The following is a 23,098-nucleotide window of genomic DNA, read 5'->3' on the forward strand; positions in this document are numbered from 1 at the left end:
CCTTGCTGCTCTAACATGAGACAGTCTCAGCAATCCTGACGTGCCCATGGTTTGCTCAGTTAAGGCAAGATTTTCAGCATCTGCAGCAGCCCCAGTTCTTTGGCCAAGACGCTAAACCAGGATTTCCAAAGTATGCGGGACATGTCCTTTGGGCAGTCCAAAGCACTTGTGGCCATCCTGGACAGATACAAAAAGTTTCAGAGACAGTCCCCTGCCCTTGTTTCACCAAGAACCTGGCACTGGAGAGCCTTCTCCAGAGACCAGGAGGACAGGTTTCCCCCGGGGACAGGCTCCCCTTCATGGGAAGACTGGAGCCATTTAGCCTCATGAACCATCCTAGAGCCCTGCAAAATGGAGAAGAGAAGAAATAGGGAGCTGCTACTCCTCAAAGATGAGGCAGAAGATGGACTTTTCATGCTGAACTGGGGGTACAGTCTCAGGCCCAGTTTGGGATTCTGCTGATGAACTGGCCTCGTGAGCAGACTGTAGGAGCCACGCTGAGGACTGTTGACCGCGGTCACAGTGTGTGTCCTGGTGGAGCTCTTGCCTCAGCTTGAGTGAATCAGGGGAAGTCTTGGGCTTTCTCTTAGTTTAATGCCCTTGGTTGGGATAATGCTGGCAAGGATGAGGTGTGTGGTGTCTTGCCCACAGATGATAAAAGTCAAGTTAATGAGGAACTGCATGGTTCAGAAATCCTGCTCACGGGTGTGGGTGTCTAGAGAGTCCAAGCAACTGTTTCACCCACTCTGATGGCATGAATGCTTCTCCAACGTGCAAAGCTTCCAGCTCTGTATTTTTAAGGAACACTGCTCAGTTTTAATTCTTAGCTTACCTCCGAGGTCCCTAGTTTCTCTTTTGACCTCTTATTTATCTCAGAATATGGGATGAGCAAGAAAGCCAGAGAGCCCGTGGTTTCCCTACACGTAAGCCTTGCGCATCTCTCCTCCAGGGCCGGTGCCCCACGCCGTGCGTGTTTATGAAAGCAGGGATGCCTCCATCCCTCCCTCCCTCTCTTCCTAACCCCACCTCCCCAGCACGGCTGGAGGCGAAGCGGGGCCGGGGCCTACGGGGCCGGGCCGGCCCTTTTTGCGCAGGGGCGGGCGGCAGCCCCAGTCCGCTGGCGGGCACCGGCCCCAGCCCGCCGAGCAGCGGCCCCGCCGCCGCCGGTGCCGGCTTTTTGGCATCCCTAATCGCGGCTGGCCCCTGTGATTGGCTGCGCAGCTCTGACCCCGCTCGGGCTCCCGGCTGGGCGGATAAAAGGGGCCTGAGCCGGGGGCTCCCAGGCATTCCCGGAGCGGGCACCAGGGACCGCTGGCCGCAGCATGACGGGCAAAGCGGGCGCGGCGCTGGCCCCCAGCCTGCCCGGCAAGCCCAAGCCCGACGGCGCGGCCGCCGCCCCCGCCGCCCCGCCACTGCCTCCGCCGCCCCCCGCGGCTGGGGTCAAGTCCAACTCTGGGCCCACCCCTCCCCGCTGCACTGGCTTCGGCATCCAGGAGATCCTGGGCTTGAACAAGGAGCCGCCGTCACACCCTCGGGCCGCCCTGGACTCTCTGCCCGCCGGGCACCTGCTGGCGGCCCGCTCCGTACTCAGTCCCGCCGGGGTGGGCGGTGTGGGCATGGGGCTGCTGGGGGCCAGCGGCATCCCCGGCTTTTACACCCAGCCCACCTTCCTAGAGGTCCTCTCCGACCCCCAGAGCGTCCACCTGCAGCCCCTGGCCCGGGCCCCCGGGCAGCTGGACAGCAGCCAGACGGCCAGCTCAGGTAGGCACGTCCCCGGCCCCCGGGGGCCCGCCGCGCCCCACCAGCGCCGCCGCCCGTACCCAGCAGCCGCCCGGACCCGGTGTCCCGGCGGGAGGCCACTTGCTCGGCGGCGGTAGGGAGATTTCGTTTCGATCCTGAGAATAAGGAGAAGGGCGGGCGGGACCATATTTTCCCCCGTCCGGGGCCGCGGCCGCGGTCTGATGGCGTGGCCCCGGGCTCCCGGCCTAGGGATGCGCAGAGCCCCGTCGGAGCGGCCCCCGCGACCCCGTGTCGTTGCCGGAGAATTAGGAGTCTTTCGGCATCCTTTTCCTAGACGGCAGCAGCCTCTCACAACTCTGCCTGCAGGCCCCGTTCCGCGGCCGCTTCGGGTCCCCTCAGAGCGGCAGGCAGCAGCGCCGGACCCTGGCTCAGGGGGCAATCCCCGGCCTCCCTCCGGCAGCGGCGCCCGTCCCGGGCCGTGGCCGTGGCCCCCGCCCGCAGCCCGGCCCGCAGAGCAGCCCGGGGCCGGGGCAGAGCAGGTGACGCGGCGCCGCGGACAGGAGTGGGACCGGAGCGCGCATCGAAATACGGGTCCCTGATCCGTCCCCCGGTTGCTCCTGAGGGGCAAAGGCGGCGGCGTCCTGCCCTTAACATCCCCGGGCCGTGGCATCCCTGGGGAGCCGGGCTCCTCCCGGGGCTTGTTTTTGCTGGTAGCTCCATAAACCTTAATTTCTCCCTCCCCGCTCCGGTGTTTCTGCGGCGCAGTACGGGATCCCCGGGCTGGGGCAGGCGGTCGCGGTTGTCCGGCCGCGGAGAGGGGGCTGCAGCTTTCCCGTTTTCCTACGGTTTTGTTGAGCTCGCCGGGCTCTGTGTTTTAGCAGCGAGGCAACAGCAGCCTCAGCAAACGACTCTGGTGGAGAGAGGCGAGAGCTAGAGCCCGGTCCCGGCTCGGAGCCTTCCCTGGCCGGGGCATATCGGCCCGAGCTGCCCGCACCGGATCGGGAGCGGCGCTGGGGCCGCGCTGAAGGGAGCGGCCGGCGTCGGGCCCCGTCCGCGGCGCGATCGCAACGAAATCTTCGGCCGGAGCCGGCGGAGGGAGCGGAGTCGGCGGGCCTGGCCCTACCCGGGAGGGCTCTGGCGGGGAGCGAGCCCCAGCCCACAGCCGCTGCTTGTCTTTCCGCAGATTCCGAGGATGTCTCCTCCAGCGACCGGAAAATGTCCAAATCCTCCCTAAATCAGAGCAAGAAACGAAAGAAGAGGCGGCACAGGTAAGAAAGAGGCGGCCACCCCGCCCGCTCCCGTCGCCGCAGTCCCCAGGGAACCGGCCACCGGTGAGCCCCGCCGCCCCGGCGGGGACCACCCGCTCCGGCCTGGAGCAAAATATTCTTCCCGGCACCGGCCACCGGAGCGCCCCGGCGCCCCTGCGGCGTCCCCAATGGGTCCTTCCCTTTATTCTTTCTATCCGTCCAAAATAAATCGGATATGGGGACGTGCCTACAGGGAGCGGGGGATTCGACCACAGGTGTCATTTTATTTAAATTTTTCTGGCTGCGGATCCAGGTATCCCGAGCCGCAATCCTGAGCAGCCCATAAGCTGCGGTGGAATGCGGGTCATCAGTGTTTGGAAGGGAAAAATCATCAACCTGTCAGAAATAATAAAAGCCGTTTCCAGCTCCACATACAGCAGTCTTAATACTCGCTGTCAGCAAGACAGAATTTCTGTCAATAATTTAAATATTTTATTACGTAAAAATAAACATTTTGCCGATAGATTAAATAGTTGGGAATCAGAGACAGCCTGTAAAGAAGCTGAAGTAGGCTGGGAAACTGTTTAAGGAAACGAAGATCCACTTTGGATTTGGTTTCCTATAAGCACGGTCAGACTTTGCCTGACTTCTCCCACAGTTAAAATGGAGTTGGTTTGTTTGTGCTTTATAAACAGAAACGAAAAATCCCGTGCTGGGTTCTGGCATTGCTGTGGCCAGAGCGCCAGGACAAAGGAAGGCCAAACACCATCCACTGAGCGTGATTTAGGAATAATTAAATCAATCCTGCCACGATGCAGGAAAGGTGGATTAAAAGACGCTCCAGTGAAAGCCTAGCAGGACGCGGGGTGGAAGGAGACAGACTATCTCTGGAGACATCCTGCTATGTGTGCAACAGGAGGCTCGGTCTGAAGGGCTCGTTTCCAAACCCGGGCCCCCTTCCCAGGCAAATGTTCCCAGTTTGAGTGCTCTGGAGTAAGTAAGAGTTCATTTCCTTTATGCCCCATACAGAGCTGGGTGATAACACAGCTGAGACTGGTGTACAGGTCCCGATCTGGATGAGAGATAGGAAACGAAATTCAGATTTGTTTTGTTTTCAGTTCTGGACAGAAACAGACCTGCAGCATTTGGCTGTAGTTGTATATTCTGTGCTAAACTGTTAAGATCTCTAATTGTACCACGGAAGGGCTGGAAGATGACTGGCCAATAGCCTGCAAATAGTTGCAGGATAGAAAAAGACCAAAAGGGGCAGTGGATTGTGAATTGTAAAAGGGACAGGGACTACCCGAGCATGAGCTAAAAAGGGAGAACTTCAGCTGAATGTCAGCAAAACCCTCCCGCCGGTGAGCCTGGACAGGCTTTTCCGCTCTTGTCGGGGGAAGGTGGAGGGAAATGGTTGAAATTTAAACTGGATCAAAATTGGAATATTTTTTTCTGTGGTCCCAGAGGGAGAAAATACATGATTCAGTGTACCTCTGCTGTCCCTGGAGTTCACAGATTTGTCAGAGTTGAAGAAAAACAGTTTGAAAAGAGAATGGATTTAAAAGTGAATTTAAAGAAGGGTCTGATTGCAGGCAGGTCCCTTGCATTTGCGTGCTGCTTTTGTTAGTAATATTATCGATCTGGTGGAATCCTTTTCATTTTGTATACCGGAGGATATTTCTGATATTTTCTGTTTATGCTCTCTGGAACTGAGAAGCTTTTCTGAAATCTGGATGTATTTTAGAAAAAGACTCTATTTCCTCTTTCCTTCTGGGAGATGCATGTTTCTTAGATTGATGGTAAATTTATATATTTACTTTACACAAGGACTGCAATTCGTTTTTTGGGTTGAGGGTTGTTTGGTTTTTTTTTTTTTTTTTTTTTTTTTTTTTCTTTTGGTGGAGATTTTTTTTTGTTTGCTTTGGCTTTTTTGTTGCTTTTTTGTTTTGGTTTGGTTTTTGTTTGGTTGGGGTTGTTTGTTTGTTTGTTTGTTTGTTTGGAGTATTTTTTTTGCCATTGCAGTATTGTTAGCTTTTATCAGAAATTGTGCTTTCTGTACTGGAGGAGTTGAAGGTTGGGAGTTTTAACCCTCAGGGAGTGGAAGTGGTCCGAGACTTCTCATCCATCTGCTAGAGAAGGGCTTTCATCTGTCTCAGCTTTCCAGCTGCTGATTTTTCAATTTGGTTGTCCCAAACTGAGAACTGGCTGCACAGAGGCGGGTTGGGCTGCTGCCTGCCCAGGGCGATCCAGGAGGATTTCTAAAGGATAATGGGGTAATGCAAACTGGCAGGGAGCAGCTAACAGGATACTGGAGAGGAAGCAGCCAGGGTAAAGGCAGAGGAAGGGAGCTGGTCCTGACTCTCATGGGGAAGATCTGGTGAAAAGTGGTGGGTTAGGGTGGAGAAAACATTTGGAGAATTTGTCCAAAGACTGAGACTCAAGGTGAAGGATTATTTGCACATGGAGTTTGAAGAGGCTAAGGACCAGCAGCTGGGAAATGCCTCAGCCCCTCTCCAGACAGGGTGCTGAGGAGACGCTGCTTCATCTCAGTGTGATGATCCTCACAATGGGCAGCAGCCATCGCTGCGGGTGCTTGCTGCGGGGGAGCCGCTGTCTCCAGAGGCAAGTCCCTGAAAGGGAAGGCGATTTGTAACTGTTAAAAATGCTGTCTTCTGACATTTGCTGGTTCTCCTTTCACCCTGGTGCTTGACCTTTTGTCTACAGAAACACAGGAGGTGGGGAAAAGCTATGTATTAGCCGGCTACCCAGGTTTCACTGTTTCCAGTGTCCATTTCTCTGACTCTTCATCATTGCTGGTTCTTGTGTTTTGATCAAAGAGTTTTACTCCCCTCAGGACAATCTTCACATCCTATCAACTGGAGGAACTGGAAAAGGCCTTCAATGAGGCCCACTATCCTGACGTATATGCTAGAGAGATGTTGGCCATGAAAACAGAGTTGCCAGAAGACAGGATACAGGTAATCATATCTCTTGGACCCCCTTATTGTGCTGCTCTCAGCCATGTTCATCCCTCTGTGAAGAAAAGGTAGGGGAATATGGGAATACTGACATTTTTCTGAATAAACTTCCCCAGGCTGTCCACTCTGCTGCTTTTGATGGGTAGGCAGATAGATCAGATATTCTTGGCAGATTTGTATTTGGTGTTTGTATGTCGATATGTGCTGTGTGTGGTGTGTTGCACCAGTGATTTAGGGTGTGTGTAACAGAGGGAATCCTAAATCAGAGAAGGACAACAGGCATGTGGAAAAAGATGACAGTGTTTCAAAGTCTTGGTAAAAGCAAGAACAGAACCTCCCAGAGACCATGTCTGGGTGGGCATTGCTGAAGGGAAAGAGGTCATCTCTGCTCCTTTGGCCACAGAGGGATGCACAGGGATGGCATGGGCAGCTAGTACAGCTGTGGGTAGGATGCAGTGTGGGAATGATGGGTGAGTCCCAGTGAGATGTTTCCATCACGTCTGCACTTTGACTGTATTTGCCTCCTCAAGTGATGTTTCCCTGAAAGTTTCTGGGGATAGGTTTTTTTTGTTGTTGTTGTTAATCTGATAAATTTTATTAAGTTAACAGCTTTTAACATTAAGGTTTTCACTGCATATCAGTCCTGTCGTGCTGCTGTGTGGAGGTAGAACAAGGTTGTCTGGAATACCACTGCTGTGTGGTGAATACTCCAGCTGGAAGGAGCAGCCTGAGCTGCAGAGCTGGGCCAGGACCAGCCTTTGGCATGCAGTACAGCCAGATAGCTGGAGAAGACTTAACAGCTGCTGTTTACAGTGTGGGAGGCACACTGGACAGAGTTAACATGATGTTCACAAGGGTGGGCTCCAGCAGCTTCTATTGCCTCACCTTACCCCATGGCTTGCTCCCATCAGGTTTCTACACAAGGCACAGGATTGTAATGGCCAAGACTTGAGCAGGTGGAGTTCTGGTCTGGCTGGAAGTTAACCTGTCCTAGTTTTCCACACAGTGGCAGTGGCTGGCCTCTGTGACTGGTGCATATTAGTTTCCACAAGAGATCTTGTCCTATGTGCCATGTGGTGTTGGGAGGGTCCTGGTTTCCCTGGTTCCTCCTTCTGTTCATCCCTCATGCATGCCCAGCACACACCAAGCTGTGTCTTGAGCTTCTGCTCTTTCTTTGCTGAAGACATGGCCCAGGAGGCTGCTCCCTTGTGGGTTTGGAATGTAGATCAGAGGGCACTTAGCAGAATAATACTGATGCTGGAAGCTGCTGCAGTATCACCCTGTGCAGGGACAGGAAGATCCTCCAGAACAGAAGTGTAGCCTTTTAACCCTCTGTCCTCAACCCCCCTCACCACCCTTATTCTTGTGCTCAATCAAAAATGACATTTTTATAAAAACATCTCATGCTTCTTATCCCATTGACCTGGCAGGACTCCCGCTGATCTAACAGCTTGTAGATAACCTGGGTGCTAACAGGATTTCCACCAGTCTTCAGAAATAATGGCCTATCATCTCAAATCCTACCTGATGCATTAGGATTTTGCTCTGAGAAACAAGCCCTGATGCTTTGCCTTAGAAAGAGTGAAATGGATGAATGGTCACTTCTCCACTTGTGATCCTATAGGACATCAGGTCAAGAGAGGAGAGCTTACTGGGAGTTTACTGTTGCCTACAGCCACCATTTGGTGCTGGGTTGGAAAGATCCTTTGATTTCCCATAAAAGATCTTTTCGAGGAAGAGGTTCATCTAGTGGCACAGTGTATGTTGAATTCCAGAGGTGCCATTTCTCTGGCCAGAGCTGAGAGCATTCACTCTGTGTGAGGTGGAGTGAGATGTTGTGGCAGACAGTGTAGAGCTGACACAGCTTGTATGGCTTCAGCACCTGGAGCACCGTTCTAGTGCTGAGTGTTTTAACTGATAAGGAAATGAAAGAGTGGGTAAAGTGTCTCAGCTGTCACTTACTTGTCTGCCCTGTCATTCTGCAGCTGGCTAACGAACAACTGCCTACTCTACCTGTGTTGCAGCTTTTAAACCTTGGAGGACTCCTTACTGTCACCCCTCTGCTCTTGAGATAAGATTAGACTTGGATAGTAGAAGCACCTCAATATGTGGCTGTTCTGAACTTCAGGTGTAACTAATGGCTTGCACATTCCAGAAAGAAGTGATTGTGAATAACAGTTTTGCTGATCATGAAAGGGGAAATAATGAGAAACGACAGAATTTCTGTAGCATTTGTTAAGCACCTTGCCAGAGTAAGCATCAGGCTCACATGCGAGTCCTGAGCATCACTGTTCTTTCCAACAGGTCTGCAACAGATTGTCCCTTACCACACATTCTATGAAATTTCCTTGTCTGTATTTTTTGTGTGTGACAAGCCATGGCAAGGCGATTCCCAACTTTGATCGTACTTCTTGATATTTTACCTCATATTCCTTTTCAACTTTGGACCTTTTTGTTACAAGCCTAATTCTTTCCCCCTGGTTATAAAGTTCACACTCTTTAAATAAATCTTAGACATTTCTTCTTCTGGCTGTCACTCTTGGTTTTCATCATTGCTTAAGCATGTTGCAAAGATCTTTCCTTAAATCATCGTTCATAAATCACATGCTCATCTCTTAATCATGTGGTTGTTCTTACAGGAATCCCATCCTGTCTGTCAGCCTTCCTGGAGATAAGGGACCACATGGGTGTGTTCACACCAGTTCAGCTGGACTTGTGGTCCCTTGCAGAAATAGCCTTGGATTAGCACTGGTCTTCTTGCTTCCTTATTTATTTCTATTTGTCTAATTCAGTCACTTCAAACTTCTGTTAGACAGATTTTATTTAATGCTCAAGATTTTCCCTTCATTGTTCTGGTTTTCATATGGAATTTTGTTAACTTTGGCTAACAAGCATAATAACCTACCCTACCAGCTCTGATAGTGGCAAGAGGTGGATGCTACACAGCGCAGCTATCTAATAATACTGAGTACTTTGTCAGTCTCCTGGGATTTTGAATACATGTAAATATCTTAATATTGCATGGCAAGAAGTTCTGCAGCAGCACTGCCTGAGTGCAGTAAATCTTGCTTTGAATCTCTTAGCATAATTCAATGCCCCTTGGAAGAGACTGCTTACAATGAATCTTTACACTCATCTTCATAGTATTTATAATTTCACATCATTGCATTTTTTTCCTTGCATGAGTTTCCAGCTGTCTGGGGGAGCTCTATACTTTTACATTTTCATTGTAGCTTGTGGTTCCTCTCATCTTTCAGCAATGCTCCCTCCCTCTTGTAGGTTGCTACTGAAAGTGTTTTCTAATATTGTTGTGAGCACCACATGTTGTGGACTTGTACAGCATTTCATGTGGTTTCCCACTGGATCCTCACCTAAGACTGATATCTACCCTTTATTTTCATTCATGGAATTATTTCTCAGGAGGGATTAGTCAAAGAGAAAGTAAATCACCTATGAAATTTGATGTGAAAGTGAAATTCAAAGAGGGCAATTGAAAGGATGATATATAGGAACTGTTTGCAGGTAAAAGCTTCAGTGGAACACGACAAATAGCCATCAGAGGCCAAAAAAGTTACTGGTTTAAGAGAACATTGTATCCAGGGAAACAAATATTCAAAACCTCCATTTAAAGAGAAGATGAAAATGTATTTTTTTTTTCCTAGGCAGGCACACTCTATGTGTGTCTTACTCCCACACTGAGCTGGCTGCTCCTGAAAGGAAAATGAGCATCTTCCCATTGGGTAGCATGGGAAAACAATTTTTTTCATAGTGAGATACTATGCACAAGTCAGATCAGATGTCACTGTTGCTATTTTGCAAGATGCTTGAAAAAGACCACATTAATCAATGTATTTGAAAGAATATTCATAGGAGTTGAAGTGCCAGTATTGGAATAAACCCAGACTGTTCTGTAAAATCCAAGAGAGGTAAGTAGATTCCTGTGGGGAAGTATATCCTTAACAAACATCATGAAGTATTAAAAATGTCCTGAGGCTGACAAATACTGCGACATCTGACTTAAATCGCTGTTTCTCTTAACAAATCTCTTAAGTGTAACGTGTGGATTTTAGATGACTTATCCCTATTGAATTTATTAATACTGAACAGTTCCAAGCTTTAAACTGAGTAGTTACAATATTAAAGTTCAGTAACAGTTTGATTTGGGGATTATTGAAATGATTGTGTATGTTTGTCCTTAAAGTATGTCTCCTGTTGATCAAACAAATTGATTAATCAGTACTTCAAAAAAATAAGATCCTGACTGCTATTGTAGGGACATTAATGTCACCTTTTAAGGGAAGTAATCAATTAAAAAAGGTAATAAAACTGCTAAAATTTGTCAGTCCTTGTTAAAAGATTGTATGGTAATTATTGGATGACAAATTTGGGGACAAATAAAATTGCTCACATAAGCAAAAGGAATCCCAAGAAGAGGCTGGTGCTGTGTGCAGAGCGGCGATTGTCTGTGCATCCAGCAACCTTTCTCAGGCAGCTAAGAGGCCAATTTTGGCTAAAAACAAAACAAGGTCAACTAAATCTCTAATTGAAAAAGTATTGGTTTAGCTATCAGATCATTTCAGTATCACTGTGAAGCTCTTTAGGAGTTGAACAGGAATGGAGGAACCGGGAGGAGTAATCATTAAGAGAGAAGCAAGTACCAAGAGTATTTTGCAAGGACAGAACCTTACCTTCCTTCAATTTTGCAAAAAAGGTTCTCTGTTTTGAGATGAACATAATTTGACAAGGCCTAAGGAACCAGTACTGCACTGAGTGTGAGCTCAGGAGCAAACCCAGAGAGCCCCCTCAAGAAACATGATTGAAAGCATGAAGAAAAATTAGTTTCATGCAGTTTTAGCAGCCCTGGTTTCTTCCTCTCCTGCTAGCTTTTCCTGCTTGCTGCAGAGTGCTGAGGTGTAGTCTGAATTCCATGGTGTAAGTATGGAATGCTGTGATTGCTCCATGCAGCTGGTGACCTTTCCTGAATGTGTGCCTGGAATGGCCGCCAAAGCATTACTTAGTGCTGCAGAAAGCGGTGGTGTTGGGTTTTCTAAGCTTATCACTATTACTCTAAGAAGGGAGGACCTCTCTTGTTAAAATTTTGGGTGACTCACACACAGAACAGAGAAAGGCCAGCATAAGGCACACTGCTGGTGGGTTCCAACTGGTATCCCTGTACAGCATGTTCACGGGGACCATGTAGCTGGAAGGAAATTACCAGAGTGGTTAGGGTTGTTGGAGGTAGATTACCAAGGTGAAGGACAAGCCCAAAGTGCTGCTGTTGTGTGAGCCAACCATTTCAAAATACATATGTTTTAAGAGTCCTGCAGGCAATTAATAACGAAATAGGGTTGAGCAGCTAGTGCTGGCAACCTTTGCCAATAATTCATGCGCACTGGGACAAGCCATGACTATAATGTGTAATACCAGATAAGTGTCATAAACTTCCCCTATGCTTCTAGAAATGTAGGAAGTATACAAGTGAGAGTAATAAAACTAATCAAACTTCATGGCTTACTGAGAATATTATTATGAGTTTTTCTCGTGGCATATGGTGCATCTCTGCCTCCATGTCTTTAATTGGTATGTTAGGAGTTCATCTACTTTTCTGCCTCTTCAATGACATGCTTGTTTAGTTGATCTAAATTCATATTCATTTCCATTTTTCAATTAAAAGTTGTTTAATTTGGCCCTTTCTCTAATGGATTGTTTTCATTACCCTTTATCTATGGCCTGTTTTCAGCCCATGTGCTAGAACTTCGTTTACAAGTTAATTACCAGAGCTGCAAACAGAGGGGGCTGGGTGATGGGCAAGAGCAAGGACCCAGGCAAGCCTTTCCAAAGGGATTCCTGTCTGAAAAGTCTTACACTACATGTTTTTGGACAGAGAAAGAAAATGTGGCAGGAGAAAAGAAGGAAAATGGAGGGCTGGGAATGACAGTTCAGCATATTTAAGTGGGAACTCTCCTGCTTGTTGCTAGACCATTCAGATTGCCTCCTTATCTTGTGGGATTTTTACTCTGCTAGAGCTGGGGCCATTAGGTCCAGTTTTAAAAGGTCTTTTTAGTGCAGAGGTTGAGGTACAGAGTTATGAATATTTTCTTTACCCAGGTACTGCTCTATCCCTCTATGTTCAGTCCCTGAGCTGCTTTAGCGACTGATCAATTTTCTATATGGGACAGAAAAACAAATAAACCCAAACTTGCCTATTCTTGCCTTGTGCTCTGTTCTTCCAAGAGGTTTACGACTGTCCCAGGATAAGGGACTGTGAATTTGATGTGCTCCTCCACAGTATTGGGAGGGAAACAAGGCTCTTTACAGTGACTCTGCTTGTTCTCCCCATGGTTTGGAGACACTATCAGCAAGGATCTGCCACCTTCAATCCTTGGGTCACACGAGCTCCCTGGGAGAGGAAAGACAGATGGGCAACAAAATATGCTGAAGTCCATTTCTGCGGAATGCCTTGGCAAAGGCTTTCCCCATCATGTCCAAGAGAATCAGGAATGGCCCTGCAGGCATGATGCCAGGCTGTGACAACTCTTCCCTGCATTCATCCCCCCATTTTCTTAATAACAGTGGTTTAAGGCTAACACTTCTCTGAGTTAGCTTAGGCATTGCAGTTCCTCGATCTGTTTAGCATTTCTGGAAATACTGTCTCAAATCCCTGTGCTGGGAACACTTGTATTCACTTCTTCACTTAAGGATGAACTTTTCTCTATTCTGATACACTATAGTTTTTCACAACTTGTTTTTAAAATATAATTGATCATCCCAGCAATTTCAGTAGTTGATTCCTCTCCAACCTTATGACGCCTGGCAGAGGGAACACCTGATTGTTGCACTCATGTTTTCCTTTAATGACCCTTTATTACAAAGTTTTCCTCCTTTCCTGACTTTGAATAGAGATTTTTCTAACAGTTCAATAACAGAGGCACTTTAGACACTCAGTTAATTTACTCTCCCCTTTATTTCTTAATGGATCTATTTCTCTCTCTAGTGTTTTTCTTTTACCCTGATAGATGTCAACAAGTTCTACTGATTCTTCTCTGGAAGCACAAACCTGCTCTCCTTTTCATTGCCCTTCTCTGTGGGTCTTTTGTGAGCCAGGTTTTGCCCAGGCACTGTAGAGCAGTCCAGTCCTCAGCATATATACCAAGAACCTCAATCTCCACATGCATGAGGCCGGCAGGTCCTTCTGTGGAGCAGAAAAGAGGAACTGAGATGGATAACAAACTGTTTCTACAGTATCTTACAACAAAGATGCCTTCCAGAGGGCACTTCATTGGAGGCTGTGAAAAAGCATTAGGTGCTCTTCTGTCTACCCTGAGTGTTACTGTCCTGGGAGCAGCAGCCAGAGGTGTTCAGTTTAGGACCTGCCTGGTGTGAGAAGCACACTTTGCTCCCCACTTTCTCTCTCAGCAGGTATCTGGTAGGCTCCCAAATGTCTGAGCAAAGGCAGAGCAGAAACTATGGCTGCCACGTTGTTATTAGAGCTTTCAGCTGCAGCTTTCTCTTCAAAATTGTAGCAGGGGAATGCAAGCCAAGCATTGCTTGTATCTGGTCACCTTGCTGTGAGTTATATAAATGCTCATGCCATGCATGTTGTACATTCATAAACATAGGGGTTATGTCCCTTCTGTGGCCTAGAAGTAACTAGTGACTGACTCGTGCCTGGCTGTTGTAGCTGACCTGCTACAATGTGGATAAGCAGCAGCACCTTGCCAGGCTGGGTTAGCTCGTGCCTGTGCTGTTCAGGCAGGCCAGCATACACAAGCTGCCCACCTATGCCTCTGAGGAGCTCTGGTTCACCTGCAGCTTTGGGATCCACATGGCAAAATATTTTCTCACCGTGCAATCCTTTCCTTCCTAAAGACACTGCTTGGCTCACCCAGAGGGAGGGTTGAACTGTGAGTGTTGTTGAGAAAAAACTTCTTGGAAGGATCTAGCCATCCCATCCATGTGAACATGCATGATAAATACCTGTGCCAGACACTGCTCAGAGCCAGATGTGCCAGTGAGGTCTATTCCAAGACTACTTGCTTAATGTCCATCACATTTTTCTGATACCTCTGGGTCCCTTCACTGCCAGCCTTCCACTCAAAGTGCCCCATGGCTGTCACTACAAAAATTTGGTTATTTGTTTGTTATTTGACTGGATCAACTTCTTCAGCTTATATGATGACCATGGATGAGATCAAGGCTCAGTGTCTAAGTGACAACTAAGGGAGGGTCCCAGCCAAAGACACCTGGGGCTGTGCTGGCGAGCTCGGATGTGCTGTCCTGGTGCCAGCAGCATCCCCAGACAGGCTGCGTGTTTCCAGCTCTGCCAGTCACACCATCAGCTGTGCTGTGCCCGAGCTGGTGGTGTGGGCTGCAGGCACAGCAGCACAGCAGAAGCCAGTGCCCGGAGCATCAGTTTTCCGGAGCTGGAAGATGTCATATGAAAACCCCTGGAGTTGTGAATTACCCAAAGGTGAAGGGTACACAGAGCTGAAGAACAAGTAGAGCTAGGAGCAGACATGTGATAGGAGTAGAGTGCTGAAGGCTCACCAAGCTGGTGCATGGAAACTGATTACATCTTACAGCATTTTATAAAATTTCATGTTTGTATAGATATCTTCCAGCTAATGCTTCAAGGGTGCAGTGCATTGGTGAGTATGTGCTGTACCCCTTGGGGACTTTGCAGAGTGTCCCCATCCATGTAGGGGCAGGCTTGAGTGTTATCTCAGGGAACAGTGGGCACCAGTAGTACGACAGACACCATGTCTCGCTGGTGCACAGCCTCTGGTGCCTATGTTTTTTTTCCAGAGAAGGTCAGAGTGCACCTTTGCCCTTTGCTCAGCATCTACTGATGAAGGGCAGGGCACCATGGAGCTGACACTGGCATGGAGGGGGCAGTCCCAGAGCACAGCCAGTGCTCCACAGCCTCAGAGGAATGCTGGCATCCCATTGTCTGATTTCAGGGCCCATGGAAAAGGCATCATGAAGGGGATGTGACATTTCTCCTCTGACTGTCCTGACTCACCTTCTCTAGCATGAAAGTGATAATGCGGTGTGTCCCTGCATGATTACAGAGGCCATTACATACAATGTTTATGAAGATCTCTGCTAAGGTTTCCTCTGTGCTAGAGGACCTGCAGAGCAGTGTTAGTGGGGGAAAAGGCAAAAAGAAATAATTCAGGCAAGACAGCAGCTTGGTTAATGGAGTCAGGTACCATGATCGCCTAAAGGATGGATGTGCACTATCACCATGTGTAACAATGACAGATGTCTCCCTGGGTTTGAGTGGATTAGGATGATGACTGCACTCTCGTGAGCTTTCTTGTGACTATCATGCTTCTATGACCCTGATGTTTTTCTTGTTTTTCACTCAGCATGTTAGGAAACGAGGAATTTGGGTGCTGATCTGCCAGGTCCCAGCATATGGGAGCCCATACTGTAGTGCCGGCTAAGGTACTGGTCAGTTGGAGTTACAGTGTGGCCGTGGTGAAGTCAATGACTCAGAGATGCATTTGCTGTGCAGATGTGATGTACAGGCTGAGTGTGTGCTGAACCCACTGGTCTCACATACTGACCCTGCACATCATGTTTTTCGTTGGGGAAGATGGGATCCCTGCAGCAAATGAAGCTCTTTGGTTTTGAAAGGTTACAAGAAGTGGAAAAACATGTTGCCACATGAGGCCAGGTAAAAACCCCAGATTTACCAAGGGGATGCTCTTTAAGACATATTTCCAGGTCAAGTGGGATTTTATAGCTTTGGTTGCATATGTCAGATAAATTGCAACAAATAGTTATTCTTGGCCCATGCAGTGCTTTTAAGAGCAGGATTCAGAGACAGGCCTAGCCTGCAGGACTGGTGGCATGGTAATATCATGTACATTTTTGCTAGGTGCTGATTAAACCCTTATTCAATGAACGTCCTGTTACTCTTTTAGCTTAGAGGAGACCCAAAATTGGATGCACCATTATTTCTTCACTCAAGAGGGATGAGTGCTGTCTCACAGCTCATCTTCTATCTCTGCCTGCACCTGTTAGCCAAATGGGTTGGACACAACTCCAGCTATTATCAGGAAGGGCTCTTGCTATGTTGTATATATGAATTGCTCTTTCAAAAGTCAGTTCAGCAAGCTCTTTCCCAGTGTTTAGCAAGAAGAGGGATGATGAGTCCTGCAATCAGCCATGCAGCCCATGTGCAACCTTTACTGCTCTCATTTAACTTCATAACCACTTTACACCAGCCATAGAAAGTGATGTCACCATAAACAGTACCAATAACTTTGATGTTACATTTGAAAAGACAGCAATAAACTGTTCCCAGGCTTTACACAAGTGGTGCAGTCTCCACCAGCAGCCAGGAAGTTTTTCTGTAGTGATTGCTAAAAGGGAGGGGTTTGAGGAAGCCCCAGGGCACAGTCAGACCTCATGCTCTTATGGCAGTCTTTTACATAGCCCCAGTATACTTTATACACCCCATACTCATGGGTATGGGTGGGGACATGCTCCAAGCAAGCTAAGAGGCCATTCTTTACAGTGTTCACATCTTCAGATTGCACCCAGCCAGGGCCACAGGTCCTGTCTGATATGAGGATGAGGACATCGCTGGTTTTTCAGAGGAGGTTTTCATTTTGACCACTGTCATTGTTAAGTCTTGGGTTGGAGAGGGAGGAGGTAGAAAAGGGAGAAGTGTAGCTGTCAGGAGAGACTGGATACTGAGATGGCAACAGGGCCCCGGATGTGGAGGGCAGCTGGAGGTTTTGTCTGGTCTGCAGCTCGACCCTCCAAAGTACTTCAAGTGGGGAATTGATGGACAAGGAACATACACCTGCCTGTCCATGTGCCGGGAAGATGGTCTCAGCGTCACTCTGGGGGTCTTGGGATTTTTCCCTTCGCTTTAGGTGCTGTTTTGCCAACAGCTGTGTGCAGCTGCTCCCTGCAGCCTGGCAAACGCGTGTGCTGGAGTGTCCGTGTCGGCGTGTCCGCAGGTGCGGACGTGCATCTGCCCGTGGCCATCTAGTGGACACTCCGCTCGTGCTGCTCTGGGCTGGGACCGGCTTGTGCTCCGTAAACCTCGCTCCTTGAAATGCCCCTGTTGGAATGCTATATCAAAGGCAGGATGAGAGATTTGTTGAAGCAAAATTTCACCGCTATCAAGCCTGGAATTTTACTTTAATAGATGAAGAATGCCTGGGCAGAGACAAAAAAATATATATATTTTATATTAATAAGAAAAAGTATTCCAATATCAATTCTCCTGTCTTTGTACCCCAGCTTGGAAAGTAGCTGCCAGGAAAATGAGTGTTACCAGTGGAAAATTTTAGGTTGAAACAAAACAGAAACAATACACAGGAGCACCTCAGATGTTTTAAAATATCCCTTTGCTAATTCAGATTTCTGAATTATGGCCAACCCCAGGGAGATTTCTCTCTTTAGCAGACAATGTTTCAGGCACTGATTAGATAAACAAACTAATATGATGAATGTGGATAACAAGGATGTGTCAACTCTCACATCTCCTTGCAAAATGAGAGATTTCTCCTCCTTCAATTTGCTCTTCTGCATCATCAATAATCGGAAGAAGTATCAGTTGTCATTTGTGATTCAGAGGAGGAAACTGTCGAGATTATATCACTGCCAGTCTTGATTCCAAAACTCCCACTCCAAAACCCTTGCAACCCTGTAGTCAAGTACAGAATGCCTGGACTTTTGTTGCTTTGGGTAGTGGGCACTGGAGGCGAGGATTAGGTGATGATTAAAGTTAGAAACATTCCCATTTATAAGTCTTTGCAATACTGCAAGATAAACCTGTCCACTTTTCTCTGTTGTCCATTTAGGACAGGCTTCCTGGAACAAGCTTTCCAGCTTTCACAAAGGGTGTTTATGTGAAAATAAAAAGGTGTGAAACTTCTTGGGGTGTAACACATTGGTCCAAAAGACACTTCTGCACATCACATCGTGACAGCTTTGCACAAACGTGTGACATGCTTCAGTCTAAAATTAAGCAGAAAGTTTCACCACTGCCCATGACATAAACACAGTCTTTTCACCATACCCTGGGCTGTGGAACAGAGAACCAGATGAAAACAAGTGAGAAGGAAGGTGCACAGTACAGAGCGACATCAGTAAAGCATTTCACAAAGCTGAGCCAATCCAAGGGGCAAGAGGAAATGTGGACAAACCTAGACATTGTTTGAAGCAGACCAAATCTTACAGAGTCAGAGGAAGCTGTAGAGTAGGTATCTCCAAGCAAGAACAATAAGCAGCCAAGGAATACCAAAACCACAAGAGACATGTAAGGTGAGTAAAGTTTAAGGGTGAAACCCTCTCCCAGAAAAGTGACATGCGTATAATAAATAAATGGATATTTGGATGTTGTGACTGATGCACCAACACAGCTGAAAATACCTCTGAATTACTAAAATCACCGTGTAATTCAGCTCAGAATCAAGGCATGTGAAAATTTTGGTAACACATGGATAAATTTGAAGAAATCACTGAGATCTTCTTGTAAATTAAAGCCCCACTGATGGAGCCATCTGAATGAGGACAAAACAATGAAAACAGGACACAGGGGACAATCCTGCTGATCTGAAATGGCATGAGGGCTGCCAGTGCCATGCTGGAGCTCGTCACTCAGTGTTCCTCAGAATGAGCTTGTGACAGCAATGCTTGACTGGGATCTGATCCCAGCAATACTCAGTATTGAGCACCATTGGTTTCATTTAATTTCATGCCTCAGATGAAGATATGGTTCCTGGTATTAAAGTAAGATGGTCAGTCTTCCTGATTTCTGTTCTGCTAAATATTCTGGGATTTCAAACTTTCATTTTTCCTAATCAAAACCAAGAGGAAATTCCCATCAAATGACAAAAAATGGTTTTGGAAATCTCAGAATGATCTTACTGAGATGTTGATGCAATTTTGATTTTCTCATTTGGCTTTAAAGCATAGATTTTGCATGTCTTAGGCAGCTGAGATTAAAATACCGCATTCAGAAGAAAGCTATAGATAATTCTGATTACACTTCCACTGGCTGGACGCAGTTTTTCCTGTGTGATTGAATCAGCATTTTTTGATTGAAGATTTTCTACCAGCTCTAGTCAAAATTGGGCTGCCAGCTGGCAAAGCTTCTGCTGCCTCCAGTATTTGCATAACACTGCCATGGAAAAGGGGATGCTCCAGGGTAGCAGGTTTAGTGGCAGTGGGCAGTGCTGGGGCAGGCTGAGACCCGGCCAGAGAAAAGGAAGAGGAGCATGAGGCATGCAGGAAAAATGATAGGGGTATCAAGGCAAGAGGGAAGAGAAAGGGCAAGTGGTAAAAGCAGTAAAGAGGCACCTGCAGCTCTGCACCCTGTGCTCTGGGAATGGGAGGATTGCCTGACCTGGAGTGAGATGCTCTGCCAGCATCCTGCTGACTGCACAGCCAAGCAAACCCATGTTTCACACAGGCATGAAGGAGAGGGCAAAGAGAGGAAGCTCTGCATTCCTGAGGGTCTTTGCTTAGGCCCTGGAGGATTTGCAACCACCCGCAGTCCAGGGGTTACACATTGGCAGTATGAAAGTGTAAATCAGACTGTTTATCATGCAGAGGAGGTGACATGTGGTGAAGCAGCCTCCTTCCTTTGCCTGGTAACATCCTCTCTGACATGCACAGAGTGTCTTCTGCTGGGAGAAGCTGGGATCACAGCCAGTGGGACCACCACCCCATCCATTCCACAGAACAGTGTGGGGGAGCAGGCTGCCTGGGCTCCTGGGAATGGCCAACGGTGGCTGTCATCAGTGCTAGCAAGCCACCCACATGCCTATTGTGCAGCTCTGTCCCTATCATAAGGTTTCAGTGCTGGGCAGTTCTTCTCTGCACAGGTGGGAGAGATGATATTGCCTCGCCACCTGAGCAACATCACCCTGTGGCATCAGTCTTATGGTCCCCATGGCAGAGCTTGGGGACTGGCACAGACACCCAGTGCCCCCACTGCAGCTTGAGCTCCCCCACAGCTACGAGTAGTGGGGACAAGAGAGGGTTAAGCTGTCAGCTCTGTAATGTTAAACAGGTGTCAAAGGCACCTCCATATATCTGCAGATTGAAATCAAATTCTTTGCAGTATAAAAAGATAAATTACCCAGGCGATTCCCGCCTCATCCCACTCATCAGGCCAGCGCCAGACGGCAAGCAATTTTTTTTTTTAATGTGCTAACGACCTAATCAAGCAATCAAGTCGGAGAAGATTGCAGAGTGACCCCGAGCATCCATCTGCCAGTGAGACCCCGACATTCATTTCCATTCTGCTGTGTACTTTCCGGGAAAGGGAGGGAAAAAAATAGAAAAGAAAAAAAAATCCTAAACAAATTAACACCCAATTTTCTGTGAGTCTAATTAGTTAAATGAGGAGGTGTTTGGGGTGTCCACGGGGAGGGAGGGACTGCCTCTCGGAGAGGGGCCTGGTAACTCCATGGCATTAATTAGCGCAGGTCAATGGCGTGGTTCCCTGGGGACCAGCTGCTTTAATTTCCCGTGATATTTCAGTGCCTGAGGCCTATCGATTCAAACTGAAATTAACTTATTTTTCAATCAGGCCTGGGCTGCCCCTGGGGCTGACTCTTCCTTTGCCTCCTTCTGAATAGACCTCAAGCAATTTTTCATCTAAAGCTGATGCTTCTGCTTGGGGGGGAAAGGGAGGGGAGCCGGGGAGGGAGGAGGGTGAGGGAGACAAGAGGAATGGAAATCAGAGAGAGAGCACTAATAGATTTCTGCGAGTATCACCCCCTCCCTACCATTGCTGCCCGCCTCTCTGCTCACTGCCCCCCAGGTCACAGCTCAGAGATTATTCTGCCAATTTTCTGAGAAGATGAGGGGTTTTTCAAACTGAGAATTCAGGGCAAAGCGCACAGAGCAGCTTCCCCCTTCTTTTGAGCATCTGCCCCCATCCCAGCCCTCCCTGCAGGCACTGCTGCTTGCAGCCCTGTACCTCTGCTCAGACACACAGCAAATAAAAAAAGAAAATCCCAGTCATGAGAGCCAAAAGCCACTAGAAAAAAAGATGTTGCAATGGTAAATTAATTACATCCTGTGGAGAGGGATGGGACCTGCTTTCACACTTGGCCCTCACCACTCCTTCAAGAGAGGGAGGGAGAGAGAACTAATGTCTGTTGCATGGGGGAAGAGGTTATATTGCCTTTGGGATAAACATCCACCCATCTGCTTTCATTGTGCTGCAGAAGTACATGCATGTTCCCACATGGGAAGGGGCCTGGCATGCCTTCTCCATGCACAAAACCCATGTCCCTCCTTGTCGCCTCACTCCAGGTTTGGTTCCAGAACCGCCGGGCCAAATGGCGGAAGAGGGAGAAGTGTTGGGGCAGGAGCAGTGTGATGGCTGAGTATGGGCTCTACGGTGCCATGGTGCGTCACTCCATCCCGCTGCCTGAATCCATCCTCAAGTCTGCCAAGGATGGCATCATGGAGTCCTGTGCCCCTTGGCTCCTGGGTAAGAGAGCAGCCAACTTCATGGGGAATGGCAAATGGGCAGGGACAAGGGCATGCAAGGAAGAAATCAGTCATGATGAAAATAGGTGAGGGGCAGCAGGGCAAGGTCCCCCTATCCTGCCACCCTTGATGCCTCCATCAAACCCTTGTCAATAGGGTTTGACCACTCATCCCAAATTCCTGCTGGAACTTGGATCATGACCTGCAGAATCTGTCTGGGACACAAATTTTCCCGCATGTTTAGGCTGGTGGTAACCTTCACTTTCCATGGCTCAAGCATCCTTCATGCCCAGCTCTGGAACAGGGGCTCCAATCCTTGCCCAAGGCAGGAGGTCATCCCAGTCTCACTCCTCCAGCCCTGTGATGCTGGACAGGGTGCTAGGACTCCCAAATGCTCTGTCTTTGCCCAAGTTTCACTTGGTTTTCTGCGCAGACATGGAGGTAGCGGCTACCCTGTCACACTCCTGCTCTTTGCTTCCCTCTTTCTGACCTTCCAGGCTGGTTCTGCCCCAAAATTAGTGTCTGGCATCTTAACAATGGGCTGTCCTGTCCTTCTGTCTGTGTCACATGGAGAGAGGCAGAAGGGTGGTTGTGGTTTGACACAGAAATAGAAATATCCCTCCTAATGAGGGATCTCCCTCCCCAGCCTTGGTGAAGCTCAGGCAACTATGCTGCTGTCTGAGACCCTCATCTCCATGCAGGATCAAATTAGCTTCAGGTTCACAGAGAGTAATGAAGGGGAGAGTAATTATACACCTTTGGGACCAGCCAGAGCCCACAGATGCTGGGCTGCCCCAGCAGGCAGCTGCCTTGCCTGGGCTGCCCTCGCGTGGGGGCCAGAGCGAGTGGCTCGCCATGACTGCTGTGTGAAGTGAGGGTTTCTGCTTTTCCTTAATTCTGGCCTCTCTTTATCTTTGCTGTTTTCAGTTCAAGATGGCTTTCCCATGCCCAGGCGCTTTTCTAAACCCGAATACCAACAATTCTTTTTAGGGATGCACAAAAAGTCTCTGGAGGCAGCGGCTGAGGCGGGGAGGAAGACAGAGGTGGAGCGCCAGGCCCTGCCCAAGCTTGACAAAGGTGACAAAGAAGAAAGGGGTCCTGATCCCAAAACCACCATTTCCCAGGAGGAACTGAGAGAAAACAGCATTGCTGCCCTCAGGGCCAAAGCTCAGGAGCACAGCACCAAAGTCCTGGGGACCATTGCCGGGGACACCCCAGCCCCAGGCAGGAAGCCGGAGACAGGGGAGGAAGCGGCAGTGGCAGAAGATGAGAGACAGACGGAGAAGTTGAACTCATCGCAGAAGGAGGAGAAGTTGATCTAAGGGGAAGAGAGGTGGCAGAAGCCAGCCCCAACAGACACTGTGTCCTCTGGGGGCCACATTCCCCCTTGGACTGCCAGGTGTCCCTGGCCACCCCTGCCAGGGAGAGGGGCCTGGGTCTCTGTGTTTGGGGCTGCCTGGCAGGGGTGCCCACTGCCTGCTCCCCTTGAGCATATTCCTGCCCTTCGCTCCTCCACCCCACCAGGCCTTCCTCACCCCCCCACCCCTTCCTTTTGGGGGACTGGGATGTGTCACATCATCACTGCCACCAATGACACTAAGGTTCTGGTCCCTTCAGCCACATGACTGACTCTGGGGCTTTCTCCTGCTGCAGCCC

General features: G+C 48.6%; 1 protein-coding gene across 1 annotated transcript; it reads left to right on the top strand.

Annotated features, from left to right (window-relative positions):
• Positions 1-1,322: 1,322 nt before the first annotated feature.
• On the top strand, positions 1,323-23,098 carry VSX2 (visual system homeobox 2). The gene is made up of 5 exons (XM_066186901.1): positions 1,323-1,761; positions 2,924-3,008; positions 5,842-5,965; positions 21,263-21,443; positions 22,433-23,098. Exons 1-5 carry the CDS (start codon positions 1,323-1,325, stop codon positions 22,762-22,764), a joined length of 1,161 nt encoding a protein of 386 aa, XP_066042998.1. The 3' UTR covers positions 22,765-23,098.

This window comes from Chamaea fasciata, unplaced genomic scaffold (assembly GCF_029207755.1).
Source record: "Chamaea fasciata isolate MVZ Bird 193981 ecotype frontalis unplaced genomic scaffold, bChaFas1.0.hap1 SCAF_7, whole genome shotgun sequence".
Classification (NCBI taxonomy): Eukaryota; Metazoa; Chordata; class Aves; order Passeriformes; family Sylviidae; genus Chamaea; species Chamaea fasciata.